General features: G+C 39.9%; 1 protein-coding gene across 1 annotated transcript in view; it reads left to right on the top strand.

Moving 5' to 3' along the window:
- The window catches only part of dnm1a (dynamin 1a), a 68,282-nt gene that overhangs the window by 29,283 nt on the left and 18,734 nt on the right, over window positions 1-20,265 (top strand). The window contains exons 12-16 of the mRNA XM_058382912.1: window positions 1,880-1,966; window positions 2,458-2,528; window positions 2,664-2,715; window positions 4,766-4,777; window positions 5,348-5,461. Of these exons, the coding sequence (XP_058238895.1) occupies window positions 1,880-1,966; window positions 2,458-2,528; window positions 2,664-2,715; window positions 4,766-4,777; window positions 5,348-5,461 (336 nt within the window). The remainder of the gene's footprint in view (window positions 1-1,879; window positions 1,967-2,457; window positions 2,529-2,663; window positions 2,716-4,765; window positions 4,778-5,347; window positions 5,462-20,265) is intronic.

Raw genomic sequence — 20,265 nt, 5'->3', positions numbered from 1 at the left:
ATTTGGTTCTTTTACAAACCTGCGTCTAAAATTTCCAGCATCCAAATTGTCTGGGTTTCTTTGCATTCTCTAGTCCTGTCCTGTCTTTCTCTCACTTGCTTCTTCGTCTCTGTGTGTTTTCCATTAGCACTTAAGGAATTTATTGAGTAATCTCTGTGAAATTTATATTTCAATAATAGACATTTGACTGAACGTTTAGGTCGGTAGGTCCTGTTCCACTCACTAGCTAACACCAATAAAAACATCTCGTCTCTTCTTCTTCTCTTTCTTCTCCTCACATGTTTGATTAGTGATTTTTTTCCCCTTTGGATGGTTGGCCTCTTGTGGATTTCTACAAACAGACGTCGCATTCGTTTACACTTTTCATCCAAACGGAGTGACTGCAACACTGTAACACGGGTCAAACCTTTCATAGTAGTTCATGAGAGGATGTGACTGTGCTGAAAATCCACATGAGGTCACTTTGATCTCTTCCAACATCCTCTCCACCCTCTCTTCCTCTCTTTCGTTTCATTCGTCCAGTGCATGTATAAATGTCTGCAAGCAGTCTTGCTCTTCTTTTTTTTTTGTCCTTCCCCGTTTGGTTTTTGCATCGCTGTACTTGACTGAAGCAGAGTCAACCTGAATGCCTGCCACTTTGCGCTGTTTTATATAAGAGTCTGTGTGTTAAGGTTCTGGGAGAGTGACTCTGCATGAGCCAAACATTGCAATGCACCATTAACTTAAACAGCTCCAAGAATTAAAATGGTCCATAAAAGATATTAAAGCAGGCTGCTTTCACACCTATTAGTCTGTTTGACGAGAACCGAATCAGAGGGATGTTGAAACTTTAGGGGGTTTTCTTGCTAACAGATTTGGTTTGGATTCACACTACATATTATTAAACAAAAGAATACACTTAGGCCAAAGGCACGTAGGGCTGAAAAGGTAACTTGTAAACCTCTTTCATTTATTAGTCATAAATCGGCGATGGAAAAAGGGGTACAAAAGTGCTTGTTGGGTTAAATCGCAAAAAACACAGGCAGCACTAAATAGATTAGATAATTACATAAATGACAAGTTTAAAATGTCGTCAGATCCAACGTTTATGTTCTTTTTTGCATTCGTCTCAAGAACACTTGGCACACTTTTCTGCATCGCTACAGTTCAATGTTTACAATTCAATTTATTTGTATAGCGCTTTTAACAATGGACATTGTCTCAAAGCAGCTCTGTCAGCTCCATTGGCTCGGTTTCGCAATCCAAAACACACAGGATGTTTGGATTAGAGTCAATTCGCCTTTTTTCGCCGCAATCGATCTGCTCTCGCAAGGAGACCGAGACCTCTGTTAAGAACTCTGTCTGTTTTGAACAACCGCACCGAGGTAGAATACACACCAGGGTTCAACTCAAAAGAACTAAACAATGTGAAAGCACCTTGTGTCAGATTAACGGAGTCTGAAAACCTCAAAGCAGGCCATTGTATACTCTTTTCTATATAAAATACGCTAATTGATCTCATCACCTGCTAAAGATCAACCTGTTAAATTTGGAGTGAAGAAAACCTGTTATTATAATACGGCATGGAAAAACGCACCCGTCATTTTTTCTCTGCTTAGATTCTCTGAGGCAATGAAAAGAATTTCGACAGACCTACATAAGTCATCAAGAAAGAATTTAGCTCACAATCATGCACCATTTGTAGTATTCTTTTATGTGATTCCTTTATAGTTTGTATATCAAAATGTTAGCGTTTAAATCCAGCATGTTCTGTAGTGCTATGTGGTTTGTATGTAGAGGAGACACCAACAGTGGGCCAAGTGTGTGATACATTTGCTCTCTGCCTTGCATCTTGTCTGCATGTGTGTGTGTGTGTGTGTGTGTGTGTGTGTGTCCATAGCTGGCTCAGTACCCCATGCTGCGAGAGGAAATGGAAAGGATCGTCACTCAACACATCCGTGATCGTGAGAGTCGCACCAAGAATCAGGTGAGGAGGAGAGGCAACGATGTCGAACATGCATCTGCGTTTAAACCTGAACACTTTTGCATTAAGCTCTGGATGCTTTATGAACAGCTTATGAAGTGTCATTAGAGATAACAAGCATTATGGATGGCTGATCAAGACTTTCCCTTTGTTTATTTTTTAAGAAAAGTGATAGAAGCTACACCTACTGTAATTATACAAACCACAATGTTATATGAGCTTCTGGAAAATCTGGAAAATATTCCATACTGACGTTTTCTGTAAGATGTAGAAAAGATATGATCGCTTTTCAGATAAGGTTAAAAAATCGCACATAAATAAAATAAAGTCTTTTATGGTGTACATAAATCATATAGTACTGATCTGTACAATATTACCTGGGTTACGAAAGTCCAGTCAAGTGTGACTCCGCCCCTTTTGACAGAAAATGACGTGAACAAAATCTAACGTGTTAGAATTGACATAACTCATCATTTTACACTTATCATTACAAGGTGATGCTGCTCATTGACATCGAGCTGGCTTACATGAACACCAACCATGAAGATTTCATCGGATTTGCCAAGTGAGTTTTTATTTATATTTCAGGTACGGTTTCTAGGCATACACGTAAAATTATTCTGCAGACTTATACACACAACAATGAAATTCAGGGTGCATTTTATCAGCTGAAATATCTGCAATTTTTCTTTCTCGTTAGTGCGCAGCAGCGAAGCAGCCAAATGAGCAAGAAGAAGGCGGCTGGAAACCAGGTAAAACTCCCTATTCCTTACAGTGCTGTCTTCAGGACCGGACTCAGATACACACTGTACTTCGTTCTATCTTGTCGCCATGATCTCAGTAGTTTTCTATGCTATTGAATTCAAAGCAGTAGTTCAGCCAAAAATGAAATTTTGCATGTTTTACCATCTTAACTCAAACGCAGTCAAGCAGTTGAGCTTTGTGCGTGTATAGTAAAAGCATTACGCACACGATGATATGGTTTCTGACACATAAAGATGGACAAAAAAATATCACTGAACTAAATGCCATTAAGCTTAGCCAGGGTGTGTGACCTAAATTTTGAAGGTCGAAGTTGTAGTGTAAAATGGTCTCTTATGCTAATATTATTATGCATAATTGTTTAATACAGGGACAGCACAGTGGCTTATTGGTTAGCACTCTTGCCTTACAGCAAGAAGGTCCTGGGTTCGAATCCTGGGTTCAAACAGGCACGGGCCTTTCTGTGTGGAGTTTGCATGTTCTCCTGGTGCCTGAGTGGGTTAACTCCTCGTACACTGGTTTCCTCCTACAGTCCAAAAACATGTACATTAGGTTGATCAGTAATTCTAAATGGCCCATAGGAGTGAGTGTGTGTGTGGTTGTCTGTCTATATGTGTGACCCTGTGATGGACTGGTGACCTGTCCAGGGTGTACCCCTGCCTTTCGCCCAATGTGTGCTGCGATAGGCTCCAGCAGATCCCTGTGACCCTAATTAGAAATAAAGCGGGTATAGAAAATGGATGTTTAATACATATATTGTATATTATTTTACTCAGTTTTCACGAAGATAAACTGGTAGCTATAAGGTATCTACATTAGCAAAACTAATGAACATCCAACACCACACAGCTGCTGGACCGCGACTGGGGGTAAGAGGATCTTATATCGCGTGCATTTCCCTTTTGGCCGAACTCTTTCCTTGAACTCCTTCCATCGTATGTCCTCATGTGTCATGTCACCTTAAAATAAACGTTGCGTTTCTGACCCTATTCATATCTCCTGCATTTTGTGTTTTCTTCTGTATGTCTTTTCATGCTGCTTCTTCTTTATCAACTGGTCCAGGGGCAGGTTCGTGCTCTCGCTCATACCAGTTGAAATGAAGAGTTTTCTGTGGAGAAAACTGATCCCAGATCAGTTTTATATATATATATATATATATATATATATATATATATATATATATATATATATATATATATATATATAAAACAACTAGTAGAATAAGAAAGTCTCTGTAGCATTTAATTTAAAGCTTTTAACTAATGTAGTGTTTCATTTCAGGCAGTTGTTTTCGGACCTTAGCACCACTGCAGTAGGGCAGACGAACATCCCCTGTAGTAGTGTATTATGTAATTGTGCAGCTATTTTGGAGAGATGAATAGATGTGACAGCATTCCTGAGGCTAGCGTGACTAGCAGCAGCCATGTTTTTTAGCGCAGGTGGTCAGGACAGTCAAAACGTTCTAGACATAAAATTGCCATATTAAGTTTTTGGTTTTTGCCTTAACAACAAGCCATAATCATTTTATTCTACATGGTTTTTTCTATTGTTGTTTCTGGAAGCCACAAGGCAAAAAGAGAGAGAGAGAGAGAGAGAGAGAGAGAGAGAGAGAGAAAGTAGATGACAGTGAAGGTCTTTTTTTTAAATTTTCTTTCCTTTTGAGTGCAAAAGTTTACACCCCCCGTCCCTTTAGATTTCGAATGGAATTAGACAACACAATAGAGGATGGGAACGAGGTTCGGGGAGGATATAAGAGCCAAGTTTGTTAAATAAATAAAGTTATTTATTGATTAATTTTGAAAAGAAGAATTCAAATAGAAATGTCGTATTTCTTTATTATGATCTTAATATTCACTCTATGATACCTTTTTATTTTAATTATGAAAATGAAAGACCTTTTAAATCCTTTCTGTGTCTAAGGGAGGACAAACTTTTGCACACCAAATATGTATTTTATATTACCATTAGACATTTTTTTCATCCGTTTCTGTGTTTTTATAATCATTTATATATTTTTTTCCTTTGCCTCCTCTGCTCTAGGATGAGATCATGGTGAGTACTGTTCTTATATTTATGATGGTGTGTGTCTGTGTGTGTGTGTGTGTGTGTGTAAGTGATATAACTAATGGAGATGGCAGGTGGCTCAAGCATCTCCCACACACTGGTTGTAATATTTTTTGTATTTTTTATTTTTCAGGCTTAAGTCTGTCTTTCACTCCATACGAACCCAAAAGCATGCTATACAAACAACACAGTTCACAAAACATGTATTTGGATCATCTATATTTGTACATGTCTGTGTCGTGTGGTCAAAAATTCCAGACTTTCTTTCCTCAGCTTTGTGATTTTGTGCTCTGAAGCTAAGCACAACCAAGTCATCTGTGGGTAATGATACAGGTTAAGAGAGTGCAGTTTATACTGTGGCCATGCAGATTATATTATACCGCTGAGCTACTGTATACTTGAATCTGATTGGTCAGAAGGTGTTGATTAGTTTTCCAACTCTGACAGTCGACTGATTATGTCATACGTCTGTTTCCATAGTAACAGATAAAATGATGGAGAGAAAATGTTGTGTGTTGGTGTGTGTACACTTTAATCTCTGTGTATTTTGTTTCTCAGGTCATCAGGAAGGGCTGGCTGACAATCAACAACATCAGCATCATGAAAGGTGGCGCTAAAGAGTACTGGTTCGTTCTGACAGCCGAATCTCTGTCCTGGTACAAGGACGACGAGGTGAGTCCTTACTAACACTCGACTCTTTATCCTACGTGTTCAAATAGTAGCCACAGTAGAACATTTGCAGTGAGCTGAATAAATAACAGAAACATGACACGGACAGGTTGAACGTCAGCAGTGATTATATACATGGATAGAAATATCAGCAGATGATGTCATGGAACAAATCTGTCATAGGTTTTTTTGTACACTTGTGTATTGTGCTTTGTGTTTGCACATCAGAAACACATGTCTGTAAGGAACAGGGAAGAAAAACCCATGCTCAGATGCATCACGATTGTCTCTTGAAGGAGAAAAAAGTCTACTGAAGTATAAACGCTGGAAATCGGACATGTTTTGGCGATGATTTGTGTTTAGTGTTTCTCATGGTGGATGAACGTTACTGCATGTCCTAATTACTATTACTATTAAAAATAATATTAATATTAAATGCAGGTACGATATGTCGTTTATTTATTTATTTATTTATTTATTTATTTATTTATTTATGTACATATTCTTCAAAAAACATGATTTGCTTTACATTACTGTGCAAATATTTTTGCTATTAAATATCCTTCCTTTATCTTCTTCTTCTTCTGGCAAATTTTCCCTTCAGGGGTCTCCACAGCGAATCATCTCTCTCCACCTATCCCTATCTTCTGCATCCTCAACACTTGCACCCACTAGCGTCATATCCTCATTTATTCCATCCATATACCTCCTCTTTGGCCTTCCTCTTTGCCTCCTGCCTGGCAGCTCCATGTCCAACATTCTCCTAACAATATACTCACTCTCCCTCCTCTGAACATGTCCAAACCATCTTAATCTGGGCTCCCTAACTCTGTCCCCCAAACGTACAACATGAGCCGTCCCTCTGATGTACTCGTTCCTAACCCCGTCACTCCCGAAGAGAAAATTCTCAGAGCAAAAATTGCATCTGTTGTGCTCTTTCTGGGAAATATCCTTCCTTTATATACAACCTAATACTGTACATTGAGTTCAGTTGAGGATGAAATGAGTCACATGACACATTCATTTATTTTTAGAGATCTTGTCAGAAAGATCCGGAGGGAAGATACACAGATACACTATATTGCCAAAAGTATTCGCTCAGCCATCCAAATAATCAGAATCAGGTGTTCCAATCACTTCCATGGCCACAGGTGTATAAAATCAAGCACCTAGGCATGCAGACTGTTTTTACAAACATTTGTGAAAGAATGGGTCGCTCTCAGGAGCTCAGTGAATTCCAGCGTGGAACTGTGATAGGATGCCACCTGTGCAACAAATCCAGTCGTGAAATTTCCTCGCTCCTAAATATTCCACAGTCAACTGTCCGCTGTATTATAAGAACGTGGAAGTGTTTGGGAACGACAGCAACTCAGCCACGAAGTGGTAGGCCACGTAAACTGACGGAGCAGGGTCAGCGGATGCTGAGGCACATAGTGCGAAGAGGTCGCCAACTTTCTGCAGAGTCAATCGCCACAGACCTCCAAACTTCATGTGGCCTTCAGATTAGCTCAAGAACATTGCGCAGAGAGCTTCATGGAATGGGTTTCCATGGCCGAGCAGCTGCATCCAAGCCATACATCACCAAGTGCAATGCAAAGCGTCGGATGCAGTGGTGTAAAGCACGCCGCCACTGGACTCTAGAGCAGTGGAGACGCATTCTCTGGAGTGACGAATCGCGCTTCTCCATCTGGCAATCTGATGGACGAGTCTGGGTTTGGCGGTTGCCAGGAGAACAGTACTTGTCTGACTGCATTGTGCCAAGTGTAAAGTTTGGTGGAGGGGGGATTATGGTGTGGGGTTTTTCAGGAGCTGGGCTTGGCCCCTTAGTTCCAGTGAAAGGAACTCTGAATGCTTCAGCATACCAAGACATTTTGGACAATTCCATGCTCCCAACTTTGTGGGAACAGTTTGGAGCTGGCCCCTTCCTCTTCCAACATGACTGTGCACCAGTGGACAAAACAAGGTCCATAAAGACATGGATGACAGAGTCTGGTGTGGAGGAACTTGACTGTCCTGCACAGAGTCCTGACCTCAACCCGATAGAACACCTTTGGGATGAATTAGAGCGGAGACTGAGAGCCAGGCCTTCTCGTCCAACATCAGTGTGTGACCTCACAAATGCGTTTCTGGAAGAATGGTCAAAAATTCCCATAAACACACTCCTAAACCTTGTGGACGGCCTTCCCAGAAGAGTTGAAGCTGTTATAGCTGCAAAGGGTGGACCGACGTCATATTGAACCCTATGGATTAGGAATGGGATGTCACTTAAGTTCATATGCGAGTCAAGGCAGGTGAGCGAATACTTCTGGCAATATAGTGTAGATACGAGGCTGGCAAGACAAACAAAGGTGTCGTTTAAATTAAGCTACGAGTTTATTTGTACTTTGGAATTGAAACAAGATAAACCTATAACAGAGAGGTACTGACTGTAATGATGTATATATTAGGAAATATACTACAATACAGTGGAACCTCAGGATACGAATGAACTCCCTGACGAATTTTCACATTAACCAATGCGAACAGGAGCCCTTCAAACCTCGTTAGCGTCAGTGGAAAGCCAACTGAAGCGAGGTTATGAATTGTTTTTCAGTCAGCGAAAGCTGTGTGGAAAGAGTCAACCCACAAGACCAACGTTGCCTTCGACATGCCTTCAAAAGCTAGGTGATTTTCTAGCATTTTTTTGTTGACAGATCGGTGGTGTGGGTGGTCTGTTCTATTTTTCGTCCCAAGCTTGGTGGCACGACTTCCTGTGAGGACCCTTGACATGAAATGTTTGGCTTGGGTCAGTTCTTTGTAAGCAGCCGTACAGTTTACATACGCTTCGTAACGGTCATATTTTTGGGCGACTGGAACGGATTATCTGCATTTACATTATTTCTTATGGGTTCTTCTGTTTCTGGAGACATCCATTCTGATTTAGGCCACACCCCTTTTTCAGGGTTAAATCCGAATACAGGTACATACACAGTATGCAGAGTGTTAAACAGTTACAGATTCTTATAGCGTCATTACATAACACCCCAGGAGTACATCCTGCCCCTGACATTTCCCTAACTTGTTTAATTTTCATTTAGAGCATTCTTCACTCCACTCTCATGACCGCATCGTTACTGTCGATTTACTTCAAATCAACGTTTAGATCAATAAAGTGGAAAACCACCCCAAGACATCCCAGCATGCTTTGCTTTCACTTACGAGCTGGCGCCAACACAAGCATTACGCACCGCTCACCAATATGTTTCACTTTTAATGGCCGCGCTTTTATGTGGGATCGTTTAGATTGATTTTTTCCAAAATAGAAATGATCTCAATTGGATATTATATATTTTTTTAAGGCGTTCCAGTTTGGCTTGGTCGCTTTCTGCTGACTTGGCAAGTTTTTTTTTTTAAGAAATTTTTTCCACTGTGGTAAGATTTCTGGTAAATGACTCCTGCTGGACTCTGGGTACGACATTATGTTTGACGAATATGATGTGTTTAAGATGAACGTAGGCCAAGAGTTCATAGATTTCTCATACCACCTTTATATTATAACAACATCAGGACGGCCTGGATGGTTGATTATTTGAAGTGTGTGAGTGTGTGTGTGTGAGAGAGAGAGAGAGAGAGAGAGAGAGAGAGAGAAAGAGAGAGAGAGAGACTCACCGAAGCTGGCACACACATGTGCATACCAGAATCTGGTGCAGTCAGTGGCGCCTCGCCTGTTCCCCTCCAGACTGGGGCTGCTTCTCATAAACCTCTTAACTTTCAAAGAGAAACGGCAGGGTAGGATACGGTAGGGAAGTGTGTGTGTGTGTGTGTGTGTATCTGGTTAGCTGGTTAGGATAGCCTTAATGAGGAGCATGTGGGGTAACGACAGAGAGAGAGAGAGAAAGAGAGAGAGGGGGGGATTCTCTGGTGGTCTTTTATCTCTAACACAAAGTCTCCTTCTCTTATACACTGAGGGTGGGACCTCCATCCACCTCCTCCCCCTCTTTCTCCTCCACGTGTATTTATTTTAACGTGAGATGGAAATGGCAGTTCCTCACAGCACAGGGACCCAAAACTAACACACTTAAACTTAGAGGTATAGCGGCGCTGCACCGCTTTTGTCAATGACAATAAAGAGAACTGACCTCCGTTTCCACTACATTTGTCCAGGCCTGGTGTGTGTGTGTGTGTGTGTGAGACACTCTCTAGGCTCACACACACTCTGTGCAGGCGTGTTTGCTTTTCTTGGGTGGCACACGGGTGACTAAGGTCAAGGCCCGTGCCGAGGCGATTTACTAAACCCATTGCTCTTTTGTCTAAATAATAAACAACATCCCGAGCCGTGTCAGTTCTGCAGATTTGTTACTTTACTTTTCCGGTTTTCTCAAAATGGCATCTGTGGTCCTAATACCTCTAGCGGAAACTCGTGGGCCGTTCTTGACAAATCTGCGCCCGCTTTCTCACATGAACTTTATTTTCTCCAGACCGTAAGATCCGTAATGAGTGTGTAGTTAGAGTACTTTTGGCTTACTGTGGTTTCTGCATATTACTGAAGCTATGTGTGTGTGTGTGTGTGTGTGTGTGTGTGTGTGTGTGTGTGTGTGTGTGTGTGCGTGTGCGCGTAAGTGTGTGATTAAACCCAGTAAATATTTATAACCTTTCCCTACATCTCAGCCACACCGCAGCCACACTGGCCTTTTTTTGCTTTATTTTTTTATTTTTTTTATTAAAGAATTTTACATTCTCATGCTGATTATTTCGGTTCTTCGGTCTGTTCTCTGGAGAGTGTGTGTGTGTGTGTACAGTAAAACCTTTCCCAATTCAGGAAAGAGAATTCCAAGACGAATATGAACAAAACAAAACAAAAAAACCCTCTTGGGGAAACTCGGATGTTAGAGTGTACATGGAAGTGTGTAAATTGCCCGGCTCCAGACTTCAGGAGTTCTTCAAGGCTTCTTTAGATCCTTGGAGGTTTCTTAGCAGATGGAAAAGGTTCAGCTCCAGACTCTTTCTGAAAGAGGAACACACTTTAGGTGTGTATAGAGAACAGGCTGAAAGCTGTGAAGGATTTAGACTGAATGTAATTCAGCTGATTGAGTGTAAATGAAGTGTGTATAATAACTTATACCTGACATCTGAAATGGTTCCTTCAGAAGTACCGAGAACCGTTCTGGACTTCATCTTTTTGCTAAACTGACCAGGTGCCGCTTTAAAAGAACCACATACTTTTTAAACTCTAGTGTGTTTCAAGGTACTTTTATTAAAATTTAGTATCTTGTAGTATCAGGTACTTTTTTTGAACCATAGTGCTTTTTAATATAACAGGAATTTCTTTTAGGTACCAGGAACCTTTTTCAAATCTATTGTCTTATGGTATTGGGTACTTTTTTAACCCTAAAGTACTAGGTGTCATTTTTTTTAACCATAGTGCTTTTTAAGATTACAGGTATTCCTTTTAGGTACCAGGAACCTTTTTACAAATCTAATGTCTTTTTAAGTCTGGTGTTTTCTATATTTACTGGTAACTCTAGTGTTTTTAAAGTACAAGGTATTTCATTTAGGTACCAGGAACCTTTCTTATGGTACTAGGTACTTTTTTAAAACCCTATTTCTTTTAAGTCTAATGTTTTTTATAGTTCCTGGTTTCTTTTAACCTTTGCATTTTTAAGGTACCAGTGATTTCTTTTAGGTACCAGGAACCTTTTGTTACCCTAGTATCTCATAGAACTATATATATATATATATATATATATATATATATATATATATATATATATATATATATATATATATATATATATATTTAACCCTATTGCTTTTTAAAGCACCAGGTACTTTATAAGTCTAGTGTTTTCTATAGTTCCTGGTGTCTTTTAACCCCAGTGTTTTTAAGGTACCAGATATTTCTTTTAGTTACCAGGAACCTTTTGTTACCCTAGTATCTTATCATATTTTTTTAACCCTATTGCTTTTTGAAGTACCAGGTACTTTTTAAGTCTAGTGTTTTCTATAGTTCCAGGTACCTTTTAAACCCCAGTGTTTTTAAGGTACCAGGTATTTCAATTAAGGTAACAGAAACCTTTTTTTTAAAACTCTACTGTCTTCTGGTACTTGGTACTATTTTAGCCCTAGTGTTTTTAAAGTATCAGGTACCACATACTAGTGTTTTCTGGTACTTTTTTGAAGGCTAGTTTTATTTTCTGTATTTCTTTAAGGTTCAGTGGTACTTGAATTAATCCTAGTGCTTATGTTGGTACCAGGTACATTTTTAATGCTGGGTTTCTTTTGAGGTACCAGGTACTTTTTTAACCCCAGTGTTTTTAGGTATCAGGAACCTTTTTTTATTTCTACTGTCTTATTGCATCTTTTTGACTCAGCTGTTACTCACTTTATATGAAACTGAATCCTAAATTTATTTTCTTTCTTTTTTAATATAATTCTTTTCTTTTTTTCATCAAATTGCACTAGATGTTACCCTAAAACGATCCCGAAAAATTCTTTAATTATGCAGTGAACCTCTGAACCTCTGTGAACTGTGACACATTATTTACTTGAAAGAATTGAATAAAAAATTTGGATTAATATATAATATATATTTTGCAACAGCTCTCCTCTCCTGTTCCCTGTGGTTCATTTCTCTCACTCTCAGACTCTTTATAGCCCTTCTGCTTGCCGGATTTTGGTGCTGTGGGGTGAATGGGGGGTGGAGAGGGGAGGTTAGAGGGGTTGGTGGTTGTGGTCTGGTTTCTATTACCAGACATGCTTTGAATCAAGCGAACCTAGCGTTCCCCAAAGCCTCGCAAAAACTGTGCAGACATGAATGAAGAAAAGTCCAAATGCACGAGCCAACACGATCCCCTCTCTCGTTCCACTTTCACTGAACCCCCCCCTCCAGATATCTCTCTCACACTCACACACACACACACACACACACACACACACGGTCTTGTATTACTGCCTGTGTAGGGTAATTCTATTAACATGTGTCTTATTGTAGGTAGAGAACAATACAATATGGCTTAAAGTAAGATAAAATAAAATAAAGTTTTTTTTAAAAAATGCCTAAAATTGATTTTGTCTCATTATGTAAAAAAAAAAAAAAATAAAAATAAATAAATAAATAAAATGCTGGCGCTTGCCAAAAAAAAAAAATTGATGTATTCTTAACCAAAAAATACTTCAATTTCATTGATTTATTTATATATTTTTTTTATTTTGTTTTATTATTTATTTTAGTGTTTTTTAAGGGTTTTTTTTCTTTCCTATGTCTAGCTATAATCGCAGGGACATTTTGTCCCCACAAGGAGCTAAATAGCTAAATACACACACACACACACAGACACACACACACACACACACACTCACATGCCCATAGAGACTTTCTGGCTGCCAAAAATGTGCACATAAGGTTTATCAACTTTATTCGCCTTCGTCAAGGAGGCAGTTTTAAAGGCTAGTTTGTTGCAGCGTCCAACACACACACACACACACACACACACACACACACACGCACACACACTTACTTTAAACTCAATAACCTTTTTCTTTTGGGGTTTTTATTTATTTAAAATATTGCATTTTATGCATGTTACCTTATGTGTTCCTAAATGCACACACACACACACACACACACATTTAGACTGCTCATTGTAAACTCAGACGATTCACTCAGCTTGGGATACCACACAAGCACCAAGCGAAAACAGAGTGTTTGTTTGTTTGTTTGTGTGTGTGTGTGTGTGAGTCCAGGCATTTTTATTGAATTTGGCACATCTTCATCAGCAGATGTAAAACAGTCACCACTGACATTCAACTCATCAAAGCTTTAGAACGGAGCCAGTTCATCAGCTCTGTTTGTTGTTATGCGTTCTCTCTCTCTCTCTCTCTCTGTGTGTGTGTGTGTGTGTGTGTGTGTAGTGATGGATAGTCAAACTCTTCCAGCTTACCTTTTCCTTTTCTTAGTTCCTCTGTGTGTATTTTGTAAGTTTTTCTTTTCTTTTCTTTTCTTTTCTTTTCTTTTCTTTTCTTTTCTTTTCTTTTGGGGTTGGTTCACTTACATGTAAGTCATGGCTAAATATAAATGATTGTTTATCTGGCTGTGGGATTTATTTTTTATTTTTTTCAGAGTGTTGCCAGGTCATGTTGTATCCCTCCTGCGAGAGATAAACCTAGCCTAGTGTTTTAAACCTGTCTAGAATATTATTAACTCTTTCAGCTCCAGGGAAGGTGTCACTTTATGAGCGTAAAGTGACATCACGTTTATTTCAGATGATAAAGAAACACACATTTCACGTGGAGTCTGATGGATTTTTATTAAAGGATTTCACATCACAGATGCTGAGTAAATCATACCGGGTTGTGGATTGGTGGATACGTTTTGCGTTGTCATCGATGACGAGGGTCGAGTCTCGCGCTTCCCCACCCAGCCTAACCAATGTGCAGACTACTGTACAACCGCTACTTCCTGAACAGGTAGTCTGAACACTGGGCAGGCGGGACAGGTCAATGTCCTCTCTGTTACTCCATTCAATACCCATTCACACACACACACACACATGTTCACTCACATGCAGGTTCATTCAGAAATAAAAGATGGCTGTATGAGTTACCATTTAAGTTAGAAGTGAAGGCTCTCGGTGGTGCAGTGCTCCTTTCAGCGCTCCGTCCTGCCTCCTGTGGAGTGCAACACATTCTCAGGTTACATCCCGAAACCCCCCAAAACTACCCAAAAGCAATAATGTCTGTAATCCGTAATTCTACTTCTGATTAGATTTCTGTGCACACGTCGCTTTAGACGATTTAACTAGCCACATGCTGGACTTGGAGACGTGCCCTCGTTGACCCCCGTCTCCGACCCGGCATCGTGCACGGGGTAAAATGACAAAAATGAACAGATGCATTGCCTGCATCAAGCACTCACCCCAAAAGCTCCATGTTTTCCCTCCTCTCGGGACTCTGGAAAAAAATCGGCAGCAGACATGAGCTTTACTCAGGGAACAGTCCATTTAGGTCTGAAAAGTGTTTTTAGGAACAAAGATACAGATCTTTAGAATTTTTTCATCCTGAATTCTGAAAGCTCAGAGAAGTTTCAAGCACCAAGCAAATACTTTACCTTCTGCAGTGCAAGGCAGTCTGGATTCAGCACAGATGTTTCTCTTCACACTTCACCCATCCCCGTCCCCGTCCCATCCGTCTTCTCTTCTCCAGAGTCAGAGTGAGACTCTTCAGCCAGACGCCTCTTGAAGTCAGACAGCCAGGCCGTAAAAGTTTGGAATTATACAAGAAGTTATTAGAAGTGCAGGTCTGTCTCCGGGCCCTGATGTTGGTTCGGATGAAAAAAATCTGTCCCAGCGTTGAATTCCGGAGATTTTCCCTGGAAAACGCGTCATGTACGCGTTCTGACTCGGAAAGGAGACGGAGAACGGAGAGCATCGTCTCGTTCCTACCGGGTGGCACAGCGGCAACTCGTAAGCTTGACGTGGCAGAGTGCTGTTAACTTTCCCAGTGAGAGAGAAGGAAAGAGGGAGATGGAGGAGAAAGAGGCGGAGTTAACTTTTTTCTTTCTTTCTTTCTTTCTTTTTTTTTCTGCTCACCCCCGTCTCCGTTCTACCGTCCTCTGTCTGGCTTTTTTTTTTCCCTCCTCCCGCTTTTTGGGGAGGCAGCAGGAAGTGGTGGGTCAAAGGTCAACAGGAAGTGAATCGCATTAATTTGCTGCATGCGTCTTGTGTAATTGTAAAAAAAAAAAAGGTGGGGGGGAGCGGATTGGTCGGTCCAGTCCGATCTTTTTGGGGGGGAGAACGGCAGTCTGTGTGTGTGTGTGTGTGTGTGTGTGTGCGTGTGTGTGTGTGTGTTGAGGAGGGAGGGTGGTTGGGGTGTGTGTCAGCCCGTGTGCATGTGTGGGAGTCGGAGTGGATGACTCTTGAGGCTCCATGGCTTTGTAGCTGCTGGAGGAATGTCGGAGTTTCTTGGCGAGGAGGCAGGGTTGTAATAACTCCAGATGTGCAGCCCTGTGGCCGCTTTGCTCGGACTGCTGTGTTTTTTCTGCTGAAGCTGATTTCCTTTCCCTGTCCAGAGCGAATAAAGAGGCCTTTATGCTGGCCGTGGAGCGCTCCTCGCAATCCCGCCACCGCGTCCAGCACCCCCACCAGCAGAAAGTGCAGATAGTGGTTCGAGTAGCGGGAGTGAAATCTGGAGCAGATTTAGCGTACGCATTAGTTAGCGAGCTCTCGGCTCTCTGATGTGGCTACGTCGGCCAGACTTCAGGTTTGGGATGCATCCTGGAAAGATTTTCACGTCTGTTTCTCTATCAAACGATAATACACGTTTTTTTTTTTACCCCTCTTTTATTTTTTATTTTTTTGAACATCTCTTCCCTACTTTCCTCTTCATTCGAATTTTGTTTCTTTAAGAAACAAAATCAAGAGCAACCTCCGGGGCAAATCGTGTCCATTAATAAACACAGAACTGAGTGGAAAAGTTTTGCTCATTCCATGATTTCTGCACTTTATCACTTGACCCCCCAAAGAACGTTCAAAATCATAAACATTCATTTACTACAATAAGAGTTTGAAAGAAACCAAAGATTATCTCAGAGCGCTCTGGTCACCAAGACGTCAAGCAGAAGTTATTTGAGAATAGGCGCGCTTCTCTGGAAAAGGAGACTCTTTTTTTTTTGTGTGTGTGTGTGTGTGTGTGTGTCTTTTTCTTTTTTATTCGGAGCATTTTTGTGGTCTGCAATAAGGCGAGGAACAGGAATGTCAGTGAAACCCGAAATGCCTCGTTGCCTCTTCCATTTTTCATTTCAAAGGGTACGCAAACTTTTGCACTGCCTTTTACATATACGCTGAAAGTATTAGTTTAACCAGGGCAGGGCGACTGACTCGGAAAAAGCCAGTGAGAAGGGCGGCATTTTCGACCCAATTGCTGAGAGGTGACAGTGTTTGCTTTAGCTACGGTTTCTCCTCCAGAACCTGAACGCTTCAAACGGCTTCCTCTGGGAGCTGGGTCAGCAGTCTCGCACTTTTACACAGTCAAGCCAAGAGAAAGAGAGAGCGAGAGAGAGAGAGAGAGAGAGAGAGAGAGAGAGGCGGATGAGGAGGAGGGAGACGCTAGAGAGAGAGAGAGGGTTGAAAGAGATGTGGAAAGGCGGAGGACGGATGGAAGACGCCGTGTATCGGCTATATTTCACCGGGTTTCGAAAATAGAGGCGGTTTTTTTTTGCAGGCATTCGTTCGGAAAAGTCGAAAAATCGCGCCACACCTCGGCGTAGTGATGGTAACAATGAGTACTGTACGTTTACTGTATAGCGTAATAAAAGCCGCCATGTGGTTGTAATCAATTTCACAGTTACGAGAGAAAAGAGTCAGAGGCTGAGAGAAATCTCCCGAGAGCTGTGAGGCTTGTGAATTTCAACGAGCTGGAGAGAAAGATAAGGGGAAAAAAACACACAAAATCCTGCCTGTTGCTGTGCATTTCATGTGTGTGTGTGTGTGTGTGTGTGTGTGTGTGTGAGGGAGTAACACCACATATCACCAAGCATTGATGAGATCATTATCTCTGTGCACACACACACACACACACCGCTTCATACCCAAAACACACGACACACACTACACGAGTCATAACAGTGAAGACGTATCACACACAGATCATCACTTCATCTCTTCATCACTTCATCTCTTCATCACTTCATTGCACCGAGAGCTCTAAATCCTCTTTTCTTGAACAGAACGAAGGAGAAGGGAGCATCTGGAGTTTCAAATCAAGGCTGATGAGATAAACAAGTGTGCTTGTTTTTTTTCTTCTTCTCCCCCTCAAGATGTATGATCTTCCTCTGAAGCATGTCCGAGCTCCTCGGATGAAAAATGGGACCGAAATGAAAGCAGGGAGAGAAAAAAAAAAGCGTCCTGTGTGTCGTGATCATTCGCGAGACTGTTTTAGCAAATTAAAGGAAAAAAATAATTTATTTTCACTTCAAATCTAATCGATTGATCAGAATTTCTTCAGGAAAAAATTCTTTCTAAGGGTGGAGTATAGCAGAGAAATGTCAAAAAGAGAAATGAAGCTAAAAAATAATACGTAAATGATTTAAACGGAAGAAATTCAGCTGAAATACAGGCTTACAATGTAAAAATTGGGAAGCTTATACAGAAATTAGGAACTAATCATAGTGATGGAATGGTGCGAAGCCTAACATGTTTGATATATTTTTATAGGGATTTATCCGGATACATTTTAGATCCTGAATTTGTATGTGTCTTTTACGCCGCTTTGTCACAACATCCGTTGTGGAAAGTGCTAAAGAAATAAAAATAAATTGAAAGATTGAAATGAATTTTGTTCTAGTGATGTTAATAAGACAAAAAAAAAAAAAAAAACGCAGCTTGGTTCTGAGAAACTATAAAGGAGACTTAAATAACAAAAGATTATTGATTGAATTTATTATTAGATTTGTAAAAAAAAAATTAATAAATGAAATAAAAACTCATTGGATGAATTTTTTTTGGTGAGATGAAAAGATGAAAGAAATGTATAAAGAGTCGTAATAAATTTTTTGGACATTTAAGGAGTAGATTTAAATTAGACAAAATTTACCCAAATTTAAATATTATGAATATTAAATTGTACTCAAGTACAAATCCGCAGAATTTATATTTATAGATAGTAATAAAGTTTTAATGGCATACGTTTCAATAGTGCACATGTTTAAGCTTGTTCGTTTTATATTTTTTCAATCAAATTTTGTTTTATTTTTATTTTTTTATTTAAATAAAGTAGAATGCATTACGTTCTTTCACACTGTGTTAATAAGATACATGGGTTAAGATTAATTATATTGGAACAAGTTACTGAAGATGAATCGATGAATAAAAAAAGGAAGGAAGGAAGGAAGGAAGGAAATGTACAGGAAAAGGAACTTTTCTCTAAAAGAACATGTCAGCCGACTCGCCCCTAAAACCGGCCTCAGTTACACATGTATACAAGCCTGACTATAAAACAGCTCCTAAACTCGCATCACAAAGCCAGCCCTTTCATTTTCCTCCCCTTTATAGGCGTATTAGCCGATCCGGCCTCTGCTGCTTTGATATGCTTTAAATCCCAGGATGACCCTAAAGCGCAGAGGCTGTTGCACACTGTCTCTAAACAATGCTAGCTGATAAAAGGAAAAGAATAAAACAAACAATGACGACTGCACGGATCGAGGCGTCTATTTTTTTTTCAGGAAACCTCGCTGCGTCGTTAACAAGCCGTCGTCCTGTTATTAAAGGCTTCAGATTGTTCACATGCTTTATATGGGGGATGCAGTCACAGAGGTTGGAGTCACGACCATCCGGATGTCACTAAGATGGCTGCGGTTTCGAGCAGAGGAAAAAAAATTCACACTCGCTTCGGCTCTTTTATAAAGATATTTTTGTGTTATTCCAAAAAACAATGAAATCAAACGAATTAACCGTTTAATTAAAAGGTAAATTCGTAAAGCCGATCATGCAGTAGTTCTGGCTGCGGGGCGAATCACGGCTTTGTATTAATACGCTTCTTCTAATTCTTTACCTTTATTGTAGCTTCACAAGGACTTGAAAATTTTTATTTATTTATTATTATTTATGAAGTAGTCTCTGGCAAAAGACTTTCCTTCTTATCTTATCTTATCTCATCTTATCTGATATGGTTTAATTTTTATTCATTTGTTTGAAAGGAGATTTTTTGGAAGGAGTCTCCAGGATCATTGGTAAACCAGTAACCCTGGAAAAGTCTTCAGGTTTATACTATGTGGGTTTTTATTTATTTATTTGTTTGTTTGTTTGTTTATTTATTTTTAAAAATTGATTCAAGAAGAGAGAGACATGGACGTTCCACAACATTTAAAAGTAACTCTAAAAGGATTTAAAAAAAAAAAAAAATAATAATAATAACGTCATTTTTAACTAAATAAACAAATTTCCATGTTTGGAAAATTGTTTTATAAAACCGGACGATATTCTACTCTAAAAAAAATAAATAAATAAAAATAAATAAATAAATAGAGTAAATAAAAATAAATAAATAAATAGATTAAATAAATAAATAAATAAAAGATTCATGAAATAAATCATCAGATTTAATGTAGCTGGATATCTTTCTCAAACCGTGTGTAAAATAAATATTTGAAAAGCAGTAAAGGCTGCAGTCGGTACTGCTCGGAATTATATTTTTGGAATTAGTAATAATTTTCTGGAATTTTACACCACATCCACATCAACACAGTGCAACTCTGTAAGAATGAGTGTGAATGCTGCACAAGTGGAACACAGACGCTTCGCTCCTTTCTCTGAGCTTTTCCTGTTTGCCGCGTTTTTCCTTTGAGGAGCATCTAGTAAAACCTTGATGTCGGATGCCAGACGTTTTCCGGACAGTCCTCGCTTGTCACCTACGTGTGAGAGTCTCCTGAACACTTGCGAGTGTGTAGTGGAGGTGCGAAAGGCGTTTTTTTTGTGTGTGTACAGGGTTAACGCAGTCTGAGCCATTGTTTCATCCAGCAGCTCTGAGGCCTGGTTTGAATTGAACCCATTTCCCATTTCTGCAGACATCAATTCTTTCTTTCTTCTCTTTCCTCCTTTCTTTCACTCTTTCGCGTTTGAATCGGAAAATCCGTCGTTTTTGGGGATTTATTATTTTTTCCTTGTGCAAACTAGAACATTTCATAACATAAAGGAAAACGTTTCCCTGAGAGTTACATGCTAAGAGGAATGTGATTCTATTTCTCCGGGGTTTTTTTTTTCTTTCGCAAATTAAGAAAAGACGCGGTGAAAAGGAAAAGAAGGGAGCGTTTCGAAAATTGCCATTGGCTCCTGCCC

The sequence above is a fragment of the Hemibagrus wyckioides genome, linkage group LG28 (assembly GCF_019097595.1).
Source record: "Hemibagrus wyckioides isolate EC202008001 linkage group LG28, SWU_Hwy_1.0, whole genome shotgun sequence".
NCBI lineage: Eukaryota > Metazoa > Chordata > Actinopteri > Siluriformes > Bagridae > Hemibagrus > Hemibagrus wyckioides.
This window is presented reverse-complemented; position numbering and strand designations above follow the sequence as displayed.